Source organism: Podarcis bocagei (genome assembly GCF_964188305.1).
Source record: "Podarcis bocagei genome assembly, chromosome: 11".
In the NCBI taxonomy this organism is placed as follows: Eukaryota; Metazoa; Chordata; class Lepidosauria; order Squamata; family Lacertidae; genus Podarcis; species Podarcis bocagei.
This window is the reverse complement of record NC_138136.1, coordinates 39,682,630-39,703,310: the sequence shown is the minus strand read 5'-3', so window position 1 is coordinate 39,703,310 and position 20,681 is coordinate 39,682,630. Positions and strand designations below refer to the sequence as shown.

The following is a 20,681-nucleotide window of genomic DNA, read 5'->3' as shown; positions in this document are numbered from 1 at the left end:
TAAATCAAAACAGATACTGAATGGGAACTGAAAACAGGAGCATGCTTGTTTGAAGCTAAGAATCAGGATTTTCTCACATTTAGCTAAAGAGAATTTCACCACTTATATTTACAAGGCACTTATATTTGGCATGCTATGCCGTACTTTGCTTATGGTGGATCAGGGATAAGGAATCCATGGCCTTCCAGATGTTGCTGGACTCCAACTTCCATTGGCCTCGTCCAGCCCATTTAATGGTCAAGGAAGATGAGAACTGTAAACCAGCACCAGGTGGAGAGACACAGGTTCCCCATCCCTTCTATTGCAAGCAAAGTGACTTCAATACAAAAGCATCCCCAATGGTTTATCTTGGTGTGTTCTTGAACATTAATATTCTTAGCTTAAGACATATCTTTTATCTGTTTCGGAAGCTCAGGATTGCAAGGGGAATGAAGCATTTTCTGCATCTTTCATGCTGATCACCATATGTCTAACCTAAGTTTATGCAGTACAGCAAAATACTGAGCTGGTAGTTGACAGATACCATACATTTCCAATTACATTCACATAGTCATAGAACAGTCACAGCTATCTCTGCTAAGGGCAGATCTGCATGTTAGAAGAAAAATGGAGCTGCCACTGAAAATGGCAGACCCGTTGTGATTCATACTAATTGGTTATTTCTTGACCTGCTGGAAGACTTTGCTTATTATTTGTTTATTCATCAATTATGCTTTTCAGACATTTTTTTAAAAAATATTGCTATGATCTAGTAAATTCATTCATGATAGATTATGTTTCAATTAGTTGCTTTAAGGGGTTTTCTGTTGTAATATGTTGATATCTACATGTTGCCTTATGTATTAATTTACCTTGCATGGTCTTTATGGTGTTCTTTTAATTAGGTCGCTATACTTTCTTCTTTAAAGTAAGCTGAGCAAACGTGACAAAGGATGTAAATATGCAGAGCGACATCTCACAGCCAGTCTAAAAACAGACATTTAAGCAGGGCTTTGCTGGTAAATTGCCAATCCCCCAATATGTAGGAAAAGGGAACATTTGAGAGGGATTTGTGAACAATGTTTTCCTGGGGGAGATGGCTAGTACAAACTTGTTTAGAGAGCAATTAAAGCTCCTAGTCAAGGGGAAACAGTGTTGAATGGAGCAGCATCTCCACTACTGCATTTTGGGCCCTGCCTTTTGCCAGGGCAGAAGGGGGAGGCAGTTTTTGCCTTAACTTATGCTATGCTAGCTTGCGGCTAGTAGTGATGTATGGAAGTGAGACCATAAAGAAGGCTGATCGCTGAAGAATTGATGCTTTTGAATTATGGTGCTGGAGGAGACTCTTGAGAGTCCCATGGACCGCAAGAAGATCAAACCTATCCATCCTGAAGGAAATCAACCCTGAGTGCTCACGGAAAGGACAGATCCTGAAGCTGAGGCTCCAATATTTTGGCCACCTCATGAGAAGAGAAGACTCCCTAGAAAAGACCCTGATGTTGGAAAAGATGGAGGGCACAAGGAGAAGGGGACGACAGAGGACGAGATGGTTGGACAGTGTTCTTGAAGCTACTAAAATGTGTTTAACCAAACTATGGAAGGCAGTGGAAGACAGGAGTGCCTGGCATGCTCTGGTCCATGGGGTCACGAAGAGTCGGACACGACAAAATGACTAAACAACAACAACAACAGCTTGAGGCTGGTACACTACAGAGGCCCAGACTGGGTCCCCATCTGGATGCTGAACTGGCTTAAGATCTAAGAGCACTTTGATCAATTATGCACATTTATTAGTGCATTTATATCCCACCATTCTCAAGGTGACACATGTGTCTCTCCTCCTTCCCATTTGTATCCTCATAGAAACCCTGGGAAGTAGGTTGGACTGCGACCAAGGTCACCAAGTAAGCTTTATGACTGAGGAGTGATTTGAATCCTGGTCTCCCAGGTCCTAGTCCAGCACTCTAACCACTACATCACATTGGCTGTCTAGTCACATAATGGGCATATTGTTGCTGATTTCTGCACAAGCATTGCTATCACTAAATATATATTAAACCAGAGCTGCTTGTAGAAGGGAAATGACTTGGTGAATGGGTACTATAAGCCACAGAGCAGATGAAATACATGTTGTTCAGCACTATGAAGGTGACACAGTGCCCTTAATGTATTCTAAATCATCTTGCTGGATATATGTGTGCAGCACAGACATAATACAAATGGCAAGCCAGAATAGAGGCTTCCTATTCTGCTGTAAACCAGGATCTCTCCTGCAAAGCAACCATTAATAATCTCTGGAATTCACAGCCGTCACTGTGTTTAAAAAAATTCTGAGAGCACTAAAGCAGATCCCAGCCATCACCAACACAATGGAACTTTCCATTTTTTGTCAAAGTCAGTGTTGTCTTCCTTGATTGTGTTTTGTCAGAAACTGAGGACACTGTTGTTTCAACAGGCTTCTCATTTACAATATCTATTAGGATTAAGGCTGTCAGGTTTCTAGGTAATTGTTTTATATATGTTTTTGTCTGTTGGCAATTTGATTATTGTCTTGTATTTTAGAAATCTATTGCATGTATTTTTTATCTTGAAGGTTTCTGTGGGCGGGGAGTGGAAGAACACGGAAGGAATCATTGCTACTGTTGTTGTTCTATCATTATAATTATCATTGTTGTTTTCAGGTAGTAATCAATCCATTTGTTGGTAAGGACACAGGAAGGACACCAGACCAATGGTCCATCAGTCCAGCATCCTGTATAAAAAAAAGTGGCCAACCTATGGGAAGCCCACAAGCAGGACCTGAGCATTACAGCACAGCCTCCACTTGTAATTCCCAGCAATTGGCATTCAGATCCACAATGCCTCCAGTAATGGAGGAACAACGGTAAAGGTAAAGGACCCCTGGGTGGTTAAGTCCAGTCAAAGGCGACTATGGGGTGCGGTGCTCATCTCACTTCAGGCCGAGGGAGCCGGCGTTTGTCCACAGACAACTTTCCAGGTCATGTGGCCAACATGGCTAAACCGCTACTGGAGCATGGAGGACCGTAACGAGTGCCAGAGCACATGGAAACGCTGTTGACCTTCCCGTCACAGCGGTACCTACTTATCTACTTGCACTGGTATGCTTTCGAGCTGCTAGGTTGGCAGAAGCTGGGACAGAGCAATGGAAGCTCACCCTGTCACGCAGATTCGAACTGCTGACCTTCTGATCAGCAAACTCAGTGATTTAGACCACAGGGCCACCTGTATCCCAGCCAATGAAGGAACAACATAGCCATTCTGTCTCATAGTCACTGATAGTCCTATCCTCCATTAATTTGTTGAAAGATGTTTTAAACTATCCCAGTTTGTAGCTATCACTGTCTCCTGCGGAAGTAAGCTGAACAGTTTAATTATGTGATACATGAAGAAGTACTTTCTTTTATCTGTCTTAAATCTTCCAACTTTTAGGGTCAGTGGACTATCCACTTTGTCCACCTCATGCTTAACTTCATGTCCTCCCTCACTTTCCTTATCTCTAATGTTGCAACCTTTCCTCATAGGAGCATTGCTCCAACCCCTTGATCATTTTTGCTGTCCTTTTCTAAAACATTTCCAGTTCTACAAATATCCTTTTTGACGTGTGGCATGCAGGCCTTTTTGCATGCAGTGGTCACACCATAGATACATATAATGGGCAGCATTGCGATATTGGCAGTTTTTATTGTCAATCCCTTTCTTAATTATCCCCAACACTGAATTTGCCTTTTTCACAGCTGCTGCACACTGGGTTGACATTTTCACTGAGTGACCTGCCATGACCCCAAGGTCTCTTTCCAAGGCAGTCATTGCCAGTACTGAGCCCATTGGTGTGTATGTAAAGACAGGGCCTTTTGTCCCAGTGTTCATCACTGTACACTTGCTTACACTTATGGCCCATTTTGGAGCCCCTGGTATTTAACACAGATACTGAGTCAGCAAACATACAGTTCCAAACTATTCATCATAACCTTTCATCGCTTTTGTGCCTTTGAAAGCTGTTTGAAAATATAAAGAAACCAGAAGATGCAGCTTTTCCTAGCCCTGTACTGAAGAGAAGTGTGCCTCTGTGCCATGCAAGTCTACAAAGGCACAGGGGTTATTTTCAAAGCCACACATTGCATAAATAGGGATCTGCACAGGTAACAGTAAATAATGTTGTGCAGTACAGTAGCAATGCTAAACCATGATATTGAACCATAGTTCTCCTTTAAGTGTTAACCCAGCCCAGCAGCTTAACTATAGTTAAAGGATTCTTGTCAGCCAAGGCTTGCAGTGGGTTTATAAACCTTGGTTAATGTTAAACATAATTTAGCGTTACATGCAAACCCAGACCCCACTACACCATCAGAATTACCTATTTGACCTAATTCATTCACCTTCAGCTACTGAAGGGGATGAAGCCCCATCTTCATCTACCAGGTTCCAATCCTTTCCTTAGATCAGTGCTTCCCAGACTTGCGTCTCCAGCTGTTTTTGGACTACAACTCCCATCATCCCTAGCTAGCAGGGCCAGTGATCTGGTATTATGGGAACTTTAGTCCAAAAACAGCTGGAGACTTAAGGACTAGATTTTTACTTTCCAAAGGTTAAACTTTTGACTTGCCAGTTTGTATTCAACTAGTGTTTGCTTCTAGTAAACCCCCTGAAATTAATGGCCAGGACTAACTTAGGCTGTTCATTTCAGTGAGTCTACTCTGAACAAAATGTGACAAAAAAACCCAGAATGCTGACTTCTGCACTCACCTCTCTGCCTGTATATTACAGTAACAAAATAAATAAGCATAATCTTCTCTATAGATATTGCATTTTCAGGGAAACTTTTACCAACCTCCATTAATATCAAAAGAAGGATTCTAGCAGTCTTCAAGGGAAGTTCATATACAGTACCTCTGGTAATGCAGTTTCTCTGCCCTTAAATGACTGCAGGACCTATTCCCCACAGCAAGGAGCAAAAAATATTTTGCTCTCCATTTAGATTTTCTCTTTCATCATTGCCTGTGCTAACATTCTTCTTAAGACTTAAAGAAAGCATTCGCATTTGTGCATACCTGCTACTCAAAATATTGATTTAATATTCTTCTCTACAAGAACAAGTCCATAATGCGATTAGAAAGTCAGACCAGGGTACTATGAAAGCTGCTACAGACAAGTGCAATTTCTCAACATTAATTCCTTATCAGAGCAAATGAACTGAGAGAAAACAAGTGCTGGGGCTTAGCCCTATGTGAGCTTTAACAATGGCAATTAGCTGCCCACAGGACACCTATTTTTTAAAAGCCACACTCTATTGCCACTGGGCAAGAGTCAATAATAGAGAAAGCAAATATTCAAAACTGGATTAAACCAGTAAGTGGGGATCCTTCCAATATTCTCCTTGGAGTTTCTCCCTGGATTTTGACATTCCAAATTACCTATTCCAGTTTTAAAAGGGGAACCCAAAGCATCAGTAATTATATTTTTTATTATCAACACTGTTACCGCAGCAGTATTTGCAACAGCTGCATGTACCCATCTATTATTACGAAAATTGTAAAGTTTTCCCACACAAATTTTGCATTGTATTCTGCACATTTTGCCCCCAAATATGCATTTGTGTACGCATTTTAGTACATTCAGTATTGCATAATCTGGAGAAGAGTGAAAAACAAAGGATGGTTGTATTCCAATCTATATGTTGATCTAGAAAGTGTGGCTCTGGTCTGTTCACATTAAAGTGCTGGACAAATTACCTTGAGCATCTCTGTGGAAAGGAATGCTATTTGCGAAGTATAAGCCCCAAGCTAGAGGGAAGTGCTATGGCTCAGTTTGGGGGCATCTCTTTTGCATGCAAAAGGTCCCAAGTGTCTCCCATCGTCTCCAGGTGAGGCTGGGTGGATCCTTGCAAAAAAGAAAAAAGAAAGAAAGAAAGCCACTGCCAGCCAGTGTCGACAACATCAGGCTAGATGAACTAATGGCCTGGCTTGATATGGCAGGTTCCTAGTTTCCTGAACTCCACTGGGCATGCATAACTACATGGATGGTTTATTTTTTCATCTCTCCAATCTGCTATTGAAGGTCACTGACCAGATACATGTTCAGATTAGGTGGAGAATAAGTATATGTCACACCCCTGGTTTTTCATATGAAGTTTCATTTTTTTGCTAATGAAAACTAGTTCCCTTTAAAGGTAAGCTCAATGAAGGTGGGCAAGTGAAAACAGGATTTTTTTTCCTCTCTCTTTTTATAAAACCCATTAGGCAGCTTTAAAATGCCTTCATTTATTTTACTGCTGCCTTATTTTTCTTGTTCCTCTCCCACAGCAATTCTAGGCGGGTTCTTTAATTATGCTCGCAATGGCCATTGCTGAGTTACCCTAGCAGTGCTACGTATTTCCTCTGTAGAAATATTCCATCTGGTAGCATCAGCTGTCTGCTAGTGCCAGCTCTTTATGGTACCCTGTTGCACCGATATTCAGCAGTAAAGTATCAACAAACTTAAGCCTGCCTGTACAGCAGGAACTGCCAACTTAGAGAGAAGACACAGAATCAGCATCAGACTTAATTTCCTTAATGAGCTCTGTGTGAGGTTTTTGCAGGGAGAGCTGGCATCTGTAACTCGCTGGAGCTATCAAGGTTCTCTGAACGCTGCACCTGTTTGCTAGATGCACAGATCCACCAAGAGGACTCCTGAGTACCTAAAATGAACTACTTTGATAGCAGTCAAAAAACAGAAAGCTTCATTTGAACTATCACTTTGGAAACAGGTTTCCAATCAAGGAAGATGAATCCAGTTCTAACCTAATATTATGAGCTTAATAGAATTGTAAAGCAACAGTGGATTTTTTTCTGTGCTTCCCTGTTGTTTGATGGGTGGTGTTTTCAGGGGCATCCGAGCTCACCTTGGGCTAGGGAAACATTCCCACAGAGAACCACAACCCTCTGCTTATTACTACACTCGGTAATATCCGTTGAACTCTTATGCTCCTCTATAACTGTGCTAAAGTCAGGATATAAAGCACTTTATATCCAGTGCTTAAACGTCGTTACATACATAGCCAAAACTGCACCACTTAGAGACAAGAGGGAGACATCAGCAGGATCGAGAAGACCCAAAATTTGCAGAAGCCCTTTTCTTTTTTAAGAAAATGTAAGGAAAGAACCCAAAAAAGAGTCCACTGAGAGCTGAGCGTGATCATTTTTGTGAAATGTTGACTGGTGGTTGGGGAAGGGATGGAAAACCAGAGGGAGATGGAATGGGGATGAATGGAGTGGAGTTTCCTGTGACTATCACCCTGAACAGGAGCACTCCACACTACTGGCTTTTGTATGTATTCAGACTGATTTCTAAAGCACTCCAATATACTTGAAACAACATCCCTCATAAAAAGATTCCCTCTCACGTTCATGCTTAAACATGGAATCTGGTGCATCTCTGCAACCCTCTCTGCTTGGTTGTAAGTCACTTTGGGTTGCCTTGGGCAAAGTAAAGCATCTAACAAATTTAATTAACAATAATAGAACCATGCAAGCAATCTCCACCTCTCCATGAAAAAGGAAATTACCATAGTAAAGTGGAGGATTCAGGATACATTCCCACAACCATGTTTTCCAAGGGAAACATCCCTTCAGCTTCCATGGCACAATGTTTGTGCATAAAACTATTCAAAACAATCCAGTGGTGATTAGTTTGATAATGTGAATCATCAGTGGGTTGCCTGCATCCAAATTATTACAAATATGCGGCTGTGGGAAATAAAACTGATGCCAAGGATGTGAATCTGCTTCTCAAATCAGTTCCGCTGAAAGAAAGCTGAGTCAAATGACTTCTCTACGATAGATATATTTGTTTAACTGCCATTCTCCCTCTCCAGGGAAGTCTAGGCCTGTAGTTCTGTGAGGGGAAGCAGATTTGTCAACACTCCACCAAGGTACAATTCCCAGATTCTTTTAGGGAAGCCTTGACAGTCAAAGTGGTGTGAAAAATCGTCCATGTCTATAATGTAAATATGGTCCTACTGATCACCCACAACCCATAATTCAACTTCCACTTAAAATGGCAAATTATGTCAGGCAGACACGTGGTTGAAATAGAAGTATGATTTACGAGTTATATTTCTCTAAAGGCATAATTTCTCTGAAGGCATAGTCCACTGATGACTAATATAGCCTCTTCCAGATCGTCCATTAAGAGCTGAAGCCATGCATGTAGCTTTCTGTTTGCTTCAAAGCTCTTTGATTGCCCAGCCAAAGTGGAACACTCATAAAACTGTTGCAAAAGAAAATTAATTGACTAAAAAAACGAAATGAAAGAGATTGTGCATACCTATATCAGGGTATGGGTTCTAATCTGTGGCCCTCCAAGGGTTGGTGGATTATGTCAGCCCCAACAAGCATGGCCAGTGGTCAGGGATCATGGTGGTTGTAGTCTAGCACCATGTAGAAGACCACATATTCCACACTAGTGGTGCATATAAAAGAGATCTAGACTGACCATTCCTTCCATTTTGTGATACATCTCCCTGAAAGGAGTAATAAGAAAGAGAGGCAACCATCATGACCCACAACACAGGGAACTTGCAGCGTATGGCAGAGGACTCTGATGATGACAAGGTTCAGATGCCTTCTTTGAGAAGACAGCCATGAGCATGTCAGAGGGCACAGCCCTGCCAACACCTTCTAACTCAGAGAATGAGTCCCATGAATTGCTTCTGTCTCCCCAGCCCTGCAAAAGGCAAAGGATACAAAACAAGGTAAAGGTAACAGTAAAGGTAAAGGTAAAGGGACCCCTGACCATTAGGTCCAGTCGTGACCTACTCTGGGGTTGCGGCGCTCATCTCACTTTATTGGCCGAGGGAGCCGGCGTACAGCTTCCAGGTCATGTGGCCAGCATGACTAAGCCACTTCTGGCAAACCAGAGCAGCGCACGGAAACGCCGTTTATCTTCCCACCGGAGCGGTACCTATTTATCTACTTGCACTTTGATGTGCTTTTGAACTGCTAGGTTGGCAGGAATTGGGACCGAACAACGGGAGCTCACCCCGTCACGGGGATTCGAACTGCCGACCTTCTCATCTGCAATTCCTAGGCTCTGTGGTTTAACCCACAGCGCCACCTGCGTCCCTACAAAACAAGGTAAGAGCCCTTTAAATAACCAGCCAGCTCCTCCAGGGAGACAGATCCTACCACATTCTAGTTCTAGCCTACAACATCTCTGCAGAAACAACATCATTTGTAGCTTCCTCCAGAGGACAGTGCATGTTCCAAGATGTGACCTGAGGTGGAATTTGAAGTAGTGCTGAGGAGATCACTCCACCAGCACTAGCATCTCTCCTTGCCTGATGAAATGATATCACCTCTCTTCCACTCTTGCCCTGTCCTGGGGATTTTCCTGACCTCCTAGTGTGAATTAGGGGGCATGGATGAGGAGAGGGGAATCCCATTGTGGCTTCCACTAGTGCTACTATCTAGATGCATCCAGCCTTGGATTAGATTTGGCACTAGTCCTTCCCCTGTGATCCTCAAGTTCTCATTAAACTGGGCAGGAAAATCAGAATATAGTATAAGAACAGCTTTATGGCAATGACCTGTCTATTCCAGTAGGGTGATACTCATACATAGCCAGGTCTAGGTCCTCTCAGTGTGTGAAATAACAAGCAGCTCTGAGCACCCTGTGCTTCACTAGATCACCTCCAGCTTCTGACCATGTGATATTTAGGGGAAACAAGAAATAGAACCCATTTGTTATCCCATTTAATCTTCCACTAAAATAAATCCAGCTCTAATCCGGCATTATAAGCTGACATAACTACATTTAGAAAGTATCTAGTGTTTTATACCAGGAAAGAGAAAGGAACATAGGAAACTGCCTTGTGCTGAGCTCACTACTGACTACACTAACATACAGTGACTCTTCATGATTTCAAATGCAAGTCTTTTCCCAGTTTTAGCTGGAGATGCCAGTGATTAAACCTGGGACCCACTGCATGCAAACCATGCTGTCTGTCACTGAGTTACAGGAAGGAAGGGAAAGTAGGAACCAACAAATTTGCAGATGCAAACAGTTCCACACCTACACAGATAAATGATGCATATTTTTCAAATCATCATCATCATCACTACTCATGCATAGGGAACTTTTTGTTTCAACAAATATCACCCACCAGTAACACAGAGCTAATGAATTAATTTGTAAAGTCCCCTGAAATGTTGTTTATATATGTATGGCTAACAAATTTCCTGCATCCCTGTGTACAAGTTGTGTCTGTTGCTTTAATATGGCTATATCAGCAACACTTGTTAATTCTTCTGTGTTCGCCTTTTGCAATGTTGTGGAGACCTCAACTTCATTTTCAAAGAGCGGAAATTCAAGAACATGTCGATCAAAGAAAGAGGGGAAAGTGAGATCAAAGATCACTTTAATTGAGAAAATGCAGTCCATTTTAATCAGAAAATTAGACTATTTATAGAACATATTAAAATTATCAACGTCATCGAACACAGTATGTAGTAGCATCAGTTCATGAGTGGACATATACATTCACATGAATCACAGAATAAACATTCCCTTTATCGCTAGGTAGCACAAACTGTATCAAACTAAGCAGGACAGTCACCTCTTTCTCTGTCTTTGGCTAAAGCATGAGATCATAGATGAACTTCACAAAGGTTTCAGACTATTTCATAGTGCAAAATTAGCATCCCTGTCAAACCAGGAGTTGGGAACGTTAGACTAGATCACAATCCATACCCTGTATGAAGATAGGGGGTGCTGTGCAAAATGGGCATTCTGTCACCTCCCTACGAGTTCTGATTCTGGAAAGGACCTCAAGGATCATCTACTCTAAACCCATCTCCCTTAAGACAACACATGCCTTCCTTAACCCATCCAGGTTAAGGATCATTACAGAGTAGAAGACTCTCAATAACTTGTATTATTGCCCAACTGATCTTGCAGTCAGGAAGTGAGTCCTAACACCTAACATTTGTTTATACTATAGCATGTTAAAATATCTCACCATACACATCCCTCAGTGTTCTCTGTCTTCTTTGTGGTAACTTTTAAGTGCTGGAAAACTGACCCCAAACACATACATCTCTCTTTTCATACAAATTGTTTTCAGGCTCGAGATAACAAGGTTGACATTTTAACAGCACCTGAGAGATCTGTACCTGGATTGTAAACACATATATTTGGAAACAGGTCCGGTGGATTTCTATAGAACATCTTTCCAAGCCAGAGTGCTTGGGCTTGAAGCCAAGAAAACAAAATTCATTTTCAAAATGGGTTTTCATGGGACTTGGGTTAATTCTATCCATGCTATTGACACTGCTGATGTCAATGGATTTCGTTTAGGTCAGGATTACATTGAAAGGGGCAAGCCAGTCAGGTAAACTATGTGTAATAGGAGGGGCTGGGGAAATTGGGGGGGGGCAAGAAACAGCAGGAAAGGGTTGGAATGAAATGCAACATGAAATGCAACATGACTCGACTTCTGTTTATTTGTAAGTTTCCAGGAAATTGAATGGGACTTGCTCCTTGCTAACTGGTTTACATTAACTCCTTTTTGTGTGTGGATTTTTCTAAAACAGGGATCGGGAACCTCGGGATGGTGGGGAGGGGAAATGTGGTCCTCCAGGCATCTCCATCTGGCTCTCAAGCTCTCACCACCATCCTTCTCCCCAGGTCACACCCATCATTTAGTGTTTCTGTCTCGAATAAATGTATCCTTGAATTTGGATAATGCGTCTGTCTTGCTGTGCATAGAAACCAGCCTACTGTACATATGTAAAATTCACATGTGTTGCCCTGCCAACCTTTGCCTTTGGCCTCATCCATCACCAGCATGTGGTGCCCAAAGTGTTGCCCAGAAAGACAGTGCAGCCCTTGGGCTGGCAATGGTTTCCCCAACCCTGCCATAAAAGGGGGCTTTTCATTGTTTTGGCTTCCTTTAGTTACTTGTTTGTTTAAGCGCCTAAGGCTTTGAGTCCCACGGAGGCAGGACATGCATATAGGTAAAGCTGCTGTGAGGCACCGTGAGGCCTGGGAGATGGTGGGGTATAAATCTTTTCAAAGTAACTTATGTAAAAGACTAAACCCTACATGCCAGTTGCTCTGGAGCAATGTCAAGGTATTCACGTAGCAAGTCCGGCCCCTGCTATGCAACAGGGTGAAGTAACCTGCTTCAGGTGGCACCACGGAGAAGGCAGGTTATAGATGAAGGAGAGAATTGGCTTCTTTTTCAGGTATTGGCCCTTGCAGAAGTATCTTGAACTGGTACTGTCACTGAGCCTTCAAAGTGACTTCAGCTGCCATGTTCAAAAATAAGCGGTCCCATTTGCAGGAGAAATGATTTTGAGGAGATATGGAAGGTAATTGTAGAATTTGTACTGTTAAAATGGAAAGGGGTCAAACCATCGCAAGAGATGTTGAAATTTTGGGAAGTTGGTTAGTTACAATGGAATAGTTTCAGGGGTGGGGTGCACATTTATTATTATTATTATTATTATTATTATTATTATTATTATTATTATTATAATAAAATAAATGAATGAATAAAAAGAATAAGTGGTTCTGAATCACAACCTTTGCTTCCAACTCCAATTATATGGGCATTTAGTATAAATATAACATTAGCTCATTCACACCGTGATCAACTCCTGCCCGGAAACCAATGTCCCCACTGTGGAAGGACATGTGGATCCAGAATTGGTCTCCACAGTCACTTACGGACTCATTGTTAAAACTGTGTTTATGGAAGACAATCTTACTCCGCTACGAGTGATCGCCAAAGATGAAGAAAAAGAATTGCAAAATTGTGCAAGATCCACTACAACCTAAATATCCCTTTGCTGTAAAGTGTATCAACTGCCCAATCAGCACACTGGCTGCAAAAGCACCCTTGAAATGATGGAGAACACTTTTGTTAACTACCTGGGAATTGTCTCTATACAATAAAGATGTAATGTGTACATCAACCCATAGCTATTAAAACCTTACATGCAAATATGATTCTTAGGCAGTAACAATCCACTTTCATAGTAGCATGCCCCATAAGATTTCAGTGAACTCAGTTCTGTGTAAATATGCTTAAAACATGGATAGACTTCACTTGAAATTATGTCCCATTCATATACCTTTGGTGTTACTTTTAGTCCCATAAGGAAAAGTGCATTCTTCTGCATGTTGACTTGGAAGGAAGTCCCACTGTGTTCAGTGAGACTTACTCCCTAGTAAGTGTCTTTAGGATTTTAGACTTAAATAATTAGCAAACTGTATTCTAGATATGGATTTTAGCCTATGTTAAATTGTTCAGCAAGGACTAACTCAAAAGTAATAGCTTGATATTGGGTCAAGATTGAAGTAGCTTTGCTGCAAATAATAATCTTGCTCTAGGGGAACAACAATATTGCTGCTTTTTTATATATTAAAAAATACGGATGTAGGCTTTAGTCCTGAGAAATTCTGGGAGTGATTTATTTTTTTTAAGAGCTACACAAATATTGCCATGCTCCACATATAAAGCAAGTATGGGGAACCTGCAGCCCTCCAAAGGCTTTCAGACTCCAACTCTCCTTATCCCTGACCATTGTCAACACTGGCTGAAACTGATGGGAGTTAAAGTCCAACAATATCTGGAGGGCTGCATATTTCCCATCTCTAACTGGAAGATTAATGGTAATTATAATTTGCTAAATTAGACTTCTTGTACGTACATGAAATTGAAGCAGCCATGTGGAAGAGTTGTGCCACTTGTGACTGATAATGTCACAGACGCTCTCCAATTGGTGCCTGCAATATTGACGCTGCCACATTCTACACAATAATAAAAATATCAATGGATGCACTATTGGGATCCTACCAATAACAATAGTTCAGTTGGAGAGCAGTGGAAATTGGATCCCTGTAACAGAAGCATAGCTTTCAGAGAATATATCTGGGTCCTTCACAATGAATGACTCACATTTTGTTTCTATTATAACTTAGTCTTCTGGAGTTACCCTTCAGGGAGATATCGGCTGTGTAGTTATCCATGTGTGTTTTTCTTGGTGAAGCCCAGTAACTGAACCAACACAAATGTAGTCTCCTTATGAATTCAACCTTTAAAAATCTGCGCTGCTAATGAATTCTGACAAGACTTTTTCCCCTAGGTTTATTATGTCTTCATAAGAAGAATTCCAAAAGCTTTCCCATGGAAGCAAGTTTTACACAGAAATGCCCATTACTTCTTTGTATATGTGCTTAGGCTTGTTGCAGCTGGTGTCCATTATGTTCTACAGTCCATGACCTGTCAGAAAATCTCACTCCCTGGAAGCAACACAATGCATTTTCCAGTCATGTGCTCAAGGGACTGAAGCACTGGGCACTCTAACATGGTTGCTCATGAGTTTAAGCTGTCGTTTTATTTATTTACAGCTGCATGGCTATTTTTACAGCTGTGTGATGCACAAGACGCCAGACATACCTTTGTGCAAACTCCTCTGAAGGATTTGAGAGCACTTCCCATGCTCTGGCACAAGTTCCATTCATATCAATGATGGAATGCACAGAACTTTGGGAGTAAAACTTGCCTCTCTTCATTAATCTTCAACAAGAGAACTGAGATGATTAAAATAAAGGATTCAATATGAGTCAAAGTCATTGTGGGAGGAGTTAGGAGACCTCTTGCTGCCTCTGCTAACATATGCCCTTTACACCTACAAATCTTTAGTGGTACATTAAAATGCTCTTTTCAAATAAAATAAAAAAGCAGAGTGACAGTCTTCTACAGTCTGCAATCCACAAGCCACATCCTTGGGCTTGTGAACTACAGTCAGTAGCTGCATTGTAACTTTCAGCAAAGTTTATTAGACATGAGGGCTTTTTTATATGCAGACATGCATGCAGATAAACTCAGTCTGTGGCCACGTTTCTCTGATGGGACATTTAAATAATATGTAATGGCATTATATTACACATTTCATTTGATTTATGGACTTTTGCTATCTCTTGAGCAATGTTTTAACGTCTTTGCTCACTCTCTGGGCATACAGATCACTCATTCACCTACTCTGCAGACAATGTGTCTACTTGGGAGTAAGTGTAGAGGCTTGAAGCCAGCAGGGTAAGTTAAGGGCATCACGTTCATCTATTGATGCAATATTAAGAGTTCCAAGTCTCACGTGTTAATCCCAAACAAGAAAGAGCAATACTCAACTGAGACCATATATTTATCTGGACCAAATGTTGCAAGCATTTGCTAATAATTTATAATTGCTAGGACTGCCTTCTTTATTTTCACTTTTTCAAGCATTGTGGGAGACTCCAGTGATGCAGAACTGTCTTTGTTCTGCTTCCAAAGGACACCAGAAGCTGTTTTGTCCCTGGAACAACTTTTTCTAATTTGCATCCTTATCAAGGATTTTTGATCTAATGAACGCTGCCTGCATTAAGCATTTCACTACTTATTTGTCCTGATAAAGGGTTGAATTCTATGCTAGTTCTACTCAGAGTAAACCCACCGAAAATAACGGGCACCCCAAACATTCATTTCAGCGGATCTGCTCTGAGTAAAATCTAGCTGAACTCAATCGAAAGCTATGTAAATATCAAGCTAACCCTACCGCATCGGTTTGTCTGCTGCAGGAAGTTCAGTGTGGCCCGTAAGCTTGCCTCTAGCGCTTTAAACACCGATTAAAGCTATCTCCTCGTCTGCTAAATCTTTCATAAGAGGTGTGTTTCCCACCATTTCAGGCTTCAAGCCTTAACGGCGGCCCAATCCGATGAACGTTTTTACTTTGAAGTAAATCTCGCCTCAGCCAATGGCTCTTCTCTCCGTTCCCCTCCCACCCAAGTGTGCCAAGGACCGCGGGTTTCCTTGGGAGCATTGAGCTCGGTAGGACTTACTTCCGAGTAAACATGCGTAGCGTGGGATCGGCTTGCCCTTTCGCGGGAGTCCTGGACATAGAAATGGCTGACAACATATAAGCAGGAGAGCGCTCTCTACAATACATGGTACAGACCGATCAGTTAGCAAGTCACTTACAGGATTGCGGATCCGCTTGGCTCCCTCCCTCCTTTCCCACCCCACCGAAATGCACTTTGCCCAAGCCAGCGACCACCTGGAAGCCGCTCCAGTTGGCTTGGTTGCTTCGCTCCCTTTCAGAGTTCATACTTACTCGTCCTTAAAAGAAGCAAAGAAGTTTTTTAGCTTCTTCTTTAAAATAATAAAAATAAATAAATCCGAGGGGGGGTTTTGGGGGGGGCGTGTGGGGAGCGAGCGAAGGAGAGAAACCAGACGAGATTTACGTTGTTATGCATAGGATGGTTTTATTGTGTGGTTTCAATTCGGGCAGATACCCTGTTTGTTGGTCGGTTGGTTAGTCTCCTGGTCTGCAGCCCATCCTACCACCCCCACACGCAAACACACACCCTCAAAATCCTAGATCAGCTCCCCTAGATCGGATTGTTTCTATGCACAGTTTGGAGTAAGGAGGAAACTCTGAGAAGGAGTCGAGGCCGGGAGCAACAACAAACGAGACTGTCAGGCTTCCCTGGGACGCTCCTACCTTCCTGAGCCGCCTCGCGGTGTTGAAGCAGGAGTTCAGAAAAGGGACCCCCGAGGGCGCCGGATGAGCAACACTGCTGGGCGAGAGCAGTTGGCTTTGGGCCCCGGTCTGTATTGGGACCCAAGGCACAGGGCAGCCTCCATTCGAGCGTCCCAAATGGGGAAAGGGGGGGGGTCCAGGCGACGCTCCCCGCCCTCCTCTCCCGAAAATAAAAGAGCCATCAGTGCCCAATGAAAATGGCGCAGCAGAGGTGGGATGGCCCAGCCCCGACGGCATTACAGGGCATCAGATGTCTGCAAAGCATCCATGGTAGAAGGAGGTGCCTGGGGGGAGGGGAGTTCATGAAGAGGTGAGGTGGAGGATAAGACCCACACACCCAGTGCCTACCCTACCCCTCTCCCAGCCCCCCACTTCACCCTCAAAAAGCGTGTCTCTGTGTGTGTGTGTGCAGTCCCTCCCTGCGCTCCAGTCACTGCGTGCAAAACTTGCACTTGATGATCTTCTTAAAAGCACTTTGGAAATCTTTGTTGAAGTAGGCATAGATGACCGGGTTGAGGAGCGAGTTGGAGTAGCCTAGCCAGTTGATGACGGCGCCCAGCCAGTCCGGCATGTAGCAGCCCGAGCCGCACAAGGGCAAGACCAGCGCCACGATGAAGAAGGGCAGCCAGCACAGGATGAAGGTGCCCATGATGATGCCCAGAGTCTTGACCGTCTTCCTCTCCCGGGCCAGGGCCATCTTGCGCTTGGCCTCTGCGTTCTTGGGCTCGTTCTTGCGCTCCGTCGACGGCGTGGCCGCCCCCGAGCTGCCTTGGGGAGGGGGATGGGGGTGGTGGTGGTGATGGTGGTGGTGATGGTGATGGTGGTTGGGCAGGGGCAGGTGGCTCTTGGTAGAGTTGGACGGGTTGACCTCGAGGATTTCCAAGGCAGCCACCGGGCCGTCCTCTCCCAGCCGGAGGGCCCCATTGACGCACGGGCCCTCAGGCCCTTTGGGCTCGACTGTGCTTTTCCAGCTTTTGGCCTGCTGCTGGGGACCCCCGTTGCTCCGCTTGGGCTCCCCGCTGGACGGCGAGGCCGACAGGCAGGTGTCGGCCACCTTCTCCGAGTCCTCGTGCTGCTGCTGCTTCTTGTCTGCTTTCTTGACGGTCTTGCGGATCCTGAAGCGCGCCGCCTTAAAGATGCGCCCGTAGAGGACCAGCATGAGCAGCAGCGGGATGTAGAAGGCGCCGAAGGTGGAGTAGATGGTGTAGCCGGGGTCCTTGCTGATGGTGCAGGCGTTGGGGTCGGCCCTGTCCTCTGGGGTCCGCCAGCCCAGCATGGGCGGGATGGAGATGAGGAAGCCGATCAGCCACGTCAGGCTGATGAGGACGGCGGCCCGACGGGGCGTCCGCTTGTTGACGTAGTCAATGGGGTCCGTGATGGCCCAGTAGCGGTCCAGGGCGATGGCGCACAGGTGCAGAATGGACGAGGTGCAGCACAGCACGTCGAGGGAGTTGAAGATGTCGCAGGTCACCTGGCCCAGCGTCCACTTGCCCAGCACCTGGTACAGGGCGGCCATGGGCAGCACGAGCACCGACACCATCAGGTCCGTGACGGCCAGCGAGCCGATCAGGTAGTTCGCCACAGTCTGCAAGGTGCGCTCCAGGGCGATGGCGGCGATGACACACGCGTTGCCCACCACGGCGAACAAGATCAGCGCGCCCAGCACCACCGACGTGCCCAGCTGGTAACCCAGGGTGGCCGCGGGCGCCGGGCTAGTCGGCTGGCTGCCGTTGGCCGCCGTCGTGCTGTTGGGCATCTCCATGGCGGAAGGGGGCCGGAGGGAGGAGCGGGGGGCGAGGGGGGCCGAGGAGGCAGCGCCTTCACTCCGGCGGCGGCGGCAGCGGCGGTGGGCAGCAGCGCTTCCAGAGGGTCAGCACCACCATGGCCCCCCGACGGGACGGGCGGAGAGAGGAGGCGGCGGCTGGCGGAACTCACGCGCCCCTCGGCGGGCTAAAGCCAGGCAGCGCCTCGGGCTAGCGCCAGTCCCGACACACCGGCTGCATCTCCTGTTCCTCCTCCTCTTCCTCCTGTTCCTCCTCGGCTAGGCATTCCCGGGAGCAGTGCCCAGCACCTCCTCTCGAGCTTCCTTGCTGTTGCTGCTGCTGCTGCTGCTGCCACTGCCCCCTCCCGCCGCCGCCGCCGCTGCTCAACCCTCCGGCGGCCCCCACTTGCTGCTGGGCTGGCTCTCCTGCTTCCTCTTCCTCGCCCTTCCTTCTCAAAGTCTCTCTGCTTCTCTCTGGCTCTTGCCCGCCGCTTCTTATCCTCCCTGCCACATCCCCCCGTCACTCACTCACTGAGCTTGGCTTCTCGCAGCCTCCCGTTGCTCTCGCCGTCCTCTCTCTCTCTCTCTCTCTCTCTCTCTCTCTCTCTCTCTCTCTCTTTCTCTCTTTCTCTCTCTCTCTCTCTGCTGCTCCTCTTCCTGCCGCTGCCTCTTGGGCTCCCTCCTCGACTTCTTTGTCTCCTTTATTTATTTATTTCCTTCTGCCTGGCTCCCATTTATTTATAAATTTATATCCCTTTTCTCTCTGCCCCACTTCTTCTCTTCTTCCTCCCTTGTCTTCCCTCTCCCGCCTTCTCCCTCGCTTCTGCTCCGCTTCTCTAACCCTTGCTGCTGCTGCTGCTGCTGCTGCTGCTGCTGCTGCTGCTGCTCTCTTTCTGCAGCCGCTCTTCCCCCGTCCAAATACACACACACACTTTTTGTAGTCCTCGCTGCCTGCTGCCAGCCCTCCCCTTCGTCTTCTCCTTGTCACCCCGTCGGCTTCTTTGCTCCTCTTTCAGCCTTTGGGTCTGCCCCCGGCTCCTCTCCTCCCCTCCTTTCCCTCCTTCTTCTTTTCACTTCTCCATTGCCAAGGACTGCTGAGATCTCTCGCCTTCAGCATTTTGTTGCCCCCCCCTCCCCCCAATTCTCCTCCTCTTGGGTTTATTTCCTCCTCCCCTCGGTCCCTCCCTTTCACTTCTCCGCCCCCCCCTCCACACACACCCACACCCACACACAACGCCCCCACATAGACACCTCGTGTGTGTTACTGGGTGCTTCTCGCCGGATGACATGGGACTCTGGGCTGATGGTCCTTTTCGTCAATGGAATCTGGGGCAGCATTCATTGGGTGCCTTAGCAGCCATAGGGGAGTAAGGATAGGACCGATAGGACACATTCTCTCCTCCCCACCCCAATACACATTCACACATGATCCATACACATGTCAGAAATAGACCAGATAGATTCTCTAAAGGAAGGGGAACCCCCTACACGCAACGCAAACCGCCTCCTGCTCCCCGCCCCCCATCGCAATCCTCCAACAGCAGGCGAGAATCGTTAAAAAAGAGCAAAAGTTATAGTGGTGTTGCTGGGACTGCTTCGCCGCGCGTCAGCCCCCTCCCCTTGAAAACCCAGTCCCTGTAGGTGCGCCCTCACGTCTACCCAGCCAGGAGTGCCAAAGAGGCAGGATGCAATGGAGACTGAGCTTCGTCTTGGCCGGAGGCGACCCGGAGGAACTGGCGGGGGCTTGACGAGGGAAAGCAGCGAGAACCGCTGAACTGAGCTCCCCGTCTCTCATTTCGCTTCGTTTCCACTGGAGCGCTTTGCCCGGGGAAGCAGCTCCGCTGAACCAGCGGAGGATGACTGGCGAGGCTGGCGAGAACCGTAGGGAAGGGATCCCCCTTCCCTTCCCCCCCCCCAACCATCTCGTTCCCTAGCTGCAGTCGGCCGCTTTGCAAGGAAGGCGGCGGCGAATGGGCATCCCTGCTCCGCTCCCCGCCTTCCTCGCGGCAGCAGAGGCGACGAAGTCCGTTTCGGCGCCGGCTGGCGAGCGCCAGCATTTCAGCACCCTGGACAGCGCTGAGCTTCAAGGGCATTTGTCGCCACCTGCAGGCGCGCCACGTCGGGCTTCGCCTGTTCAGCTCGCGTACCTGCGCTGGGAGACTCGGAAAGCCTTCCCAGATAGCTCTGTAGGCAGAGGACGGCCGTGGGCAGCTGCTTCCCCGCTGAAAAAGGCTTCGGGTCGCTTGAATGCATCGGCCCGAAAAGTCCCCGAAACTCCACGTCGCCTTTGCCCACCTCGGGTCAGCGGGGGCGGGGGGAGGGACGGGGGAAGGCATCGCTTGGGCGCCTTGAAGCGA

The 20,681-nt window shown here is 46.0% G+C and overlaps 1 protein-coding gene across 4 annotated transcripts in view; it reads right to left on the bottom strand.

The window, feature by feature from the left end:
* HTR1A (5-hydroxytryptamine receptor 1A) overlaps positions 1 to 18,408 on the bottom strand; it is a 43,319-nt gene extending 24,911 nt beyond the window's left edge. For all 4 annotated transcript variants that reach the window (XM_081213047.1, XM_081213048.1, XM_081213049.1 and 1 more), the window contains exon 1: positions 16,524 to 18,408. In XM_081213047.1, the coding sequence (XP_081069173.1) occupies positions 16,993 to 18,324 (1,332 nt within the window). In that variant the 5' untranslated portion in view covers positions 18,325 to 18,408 and the 3' untranslated portion in view covers positions 16,524 to 16,992. The remainder of the gene's footprint in view (positions 1 to 16,523) is intronic.
* Positions 18,409 to 20,681: the final 2,273 nt, after the last annotated feature.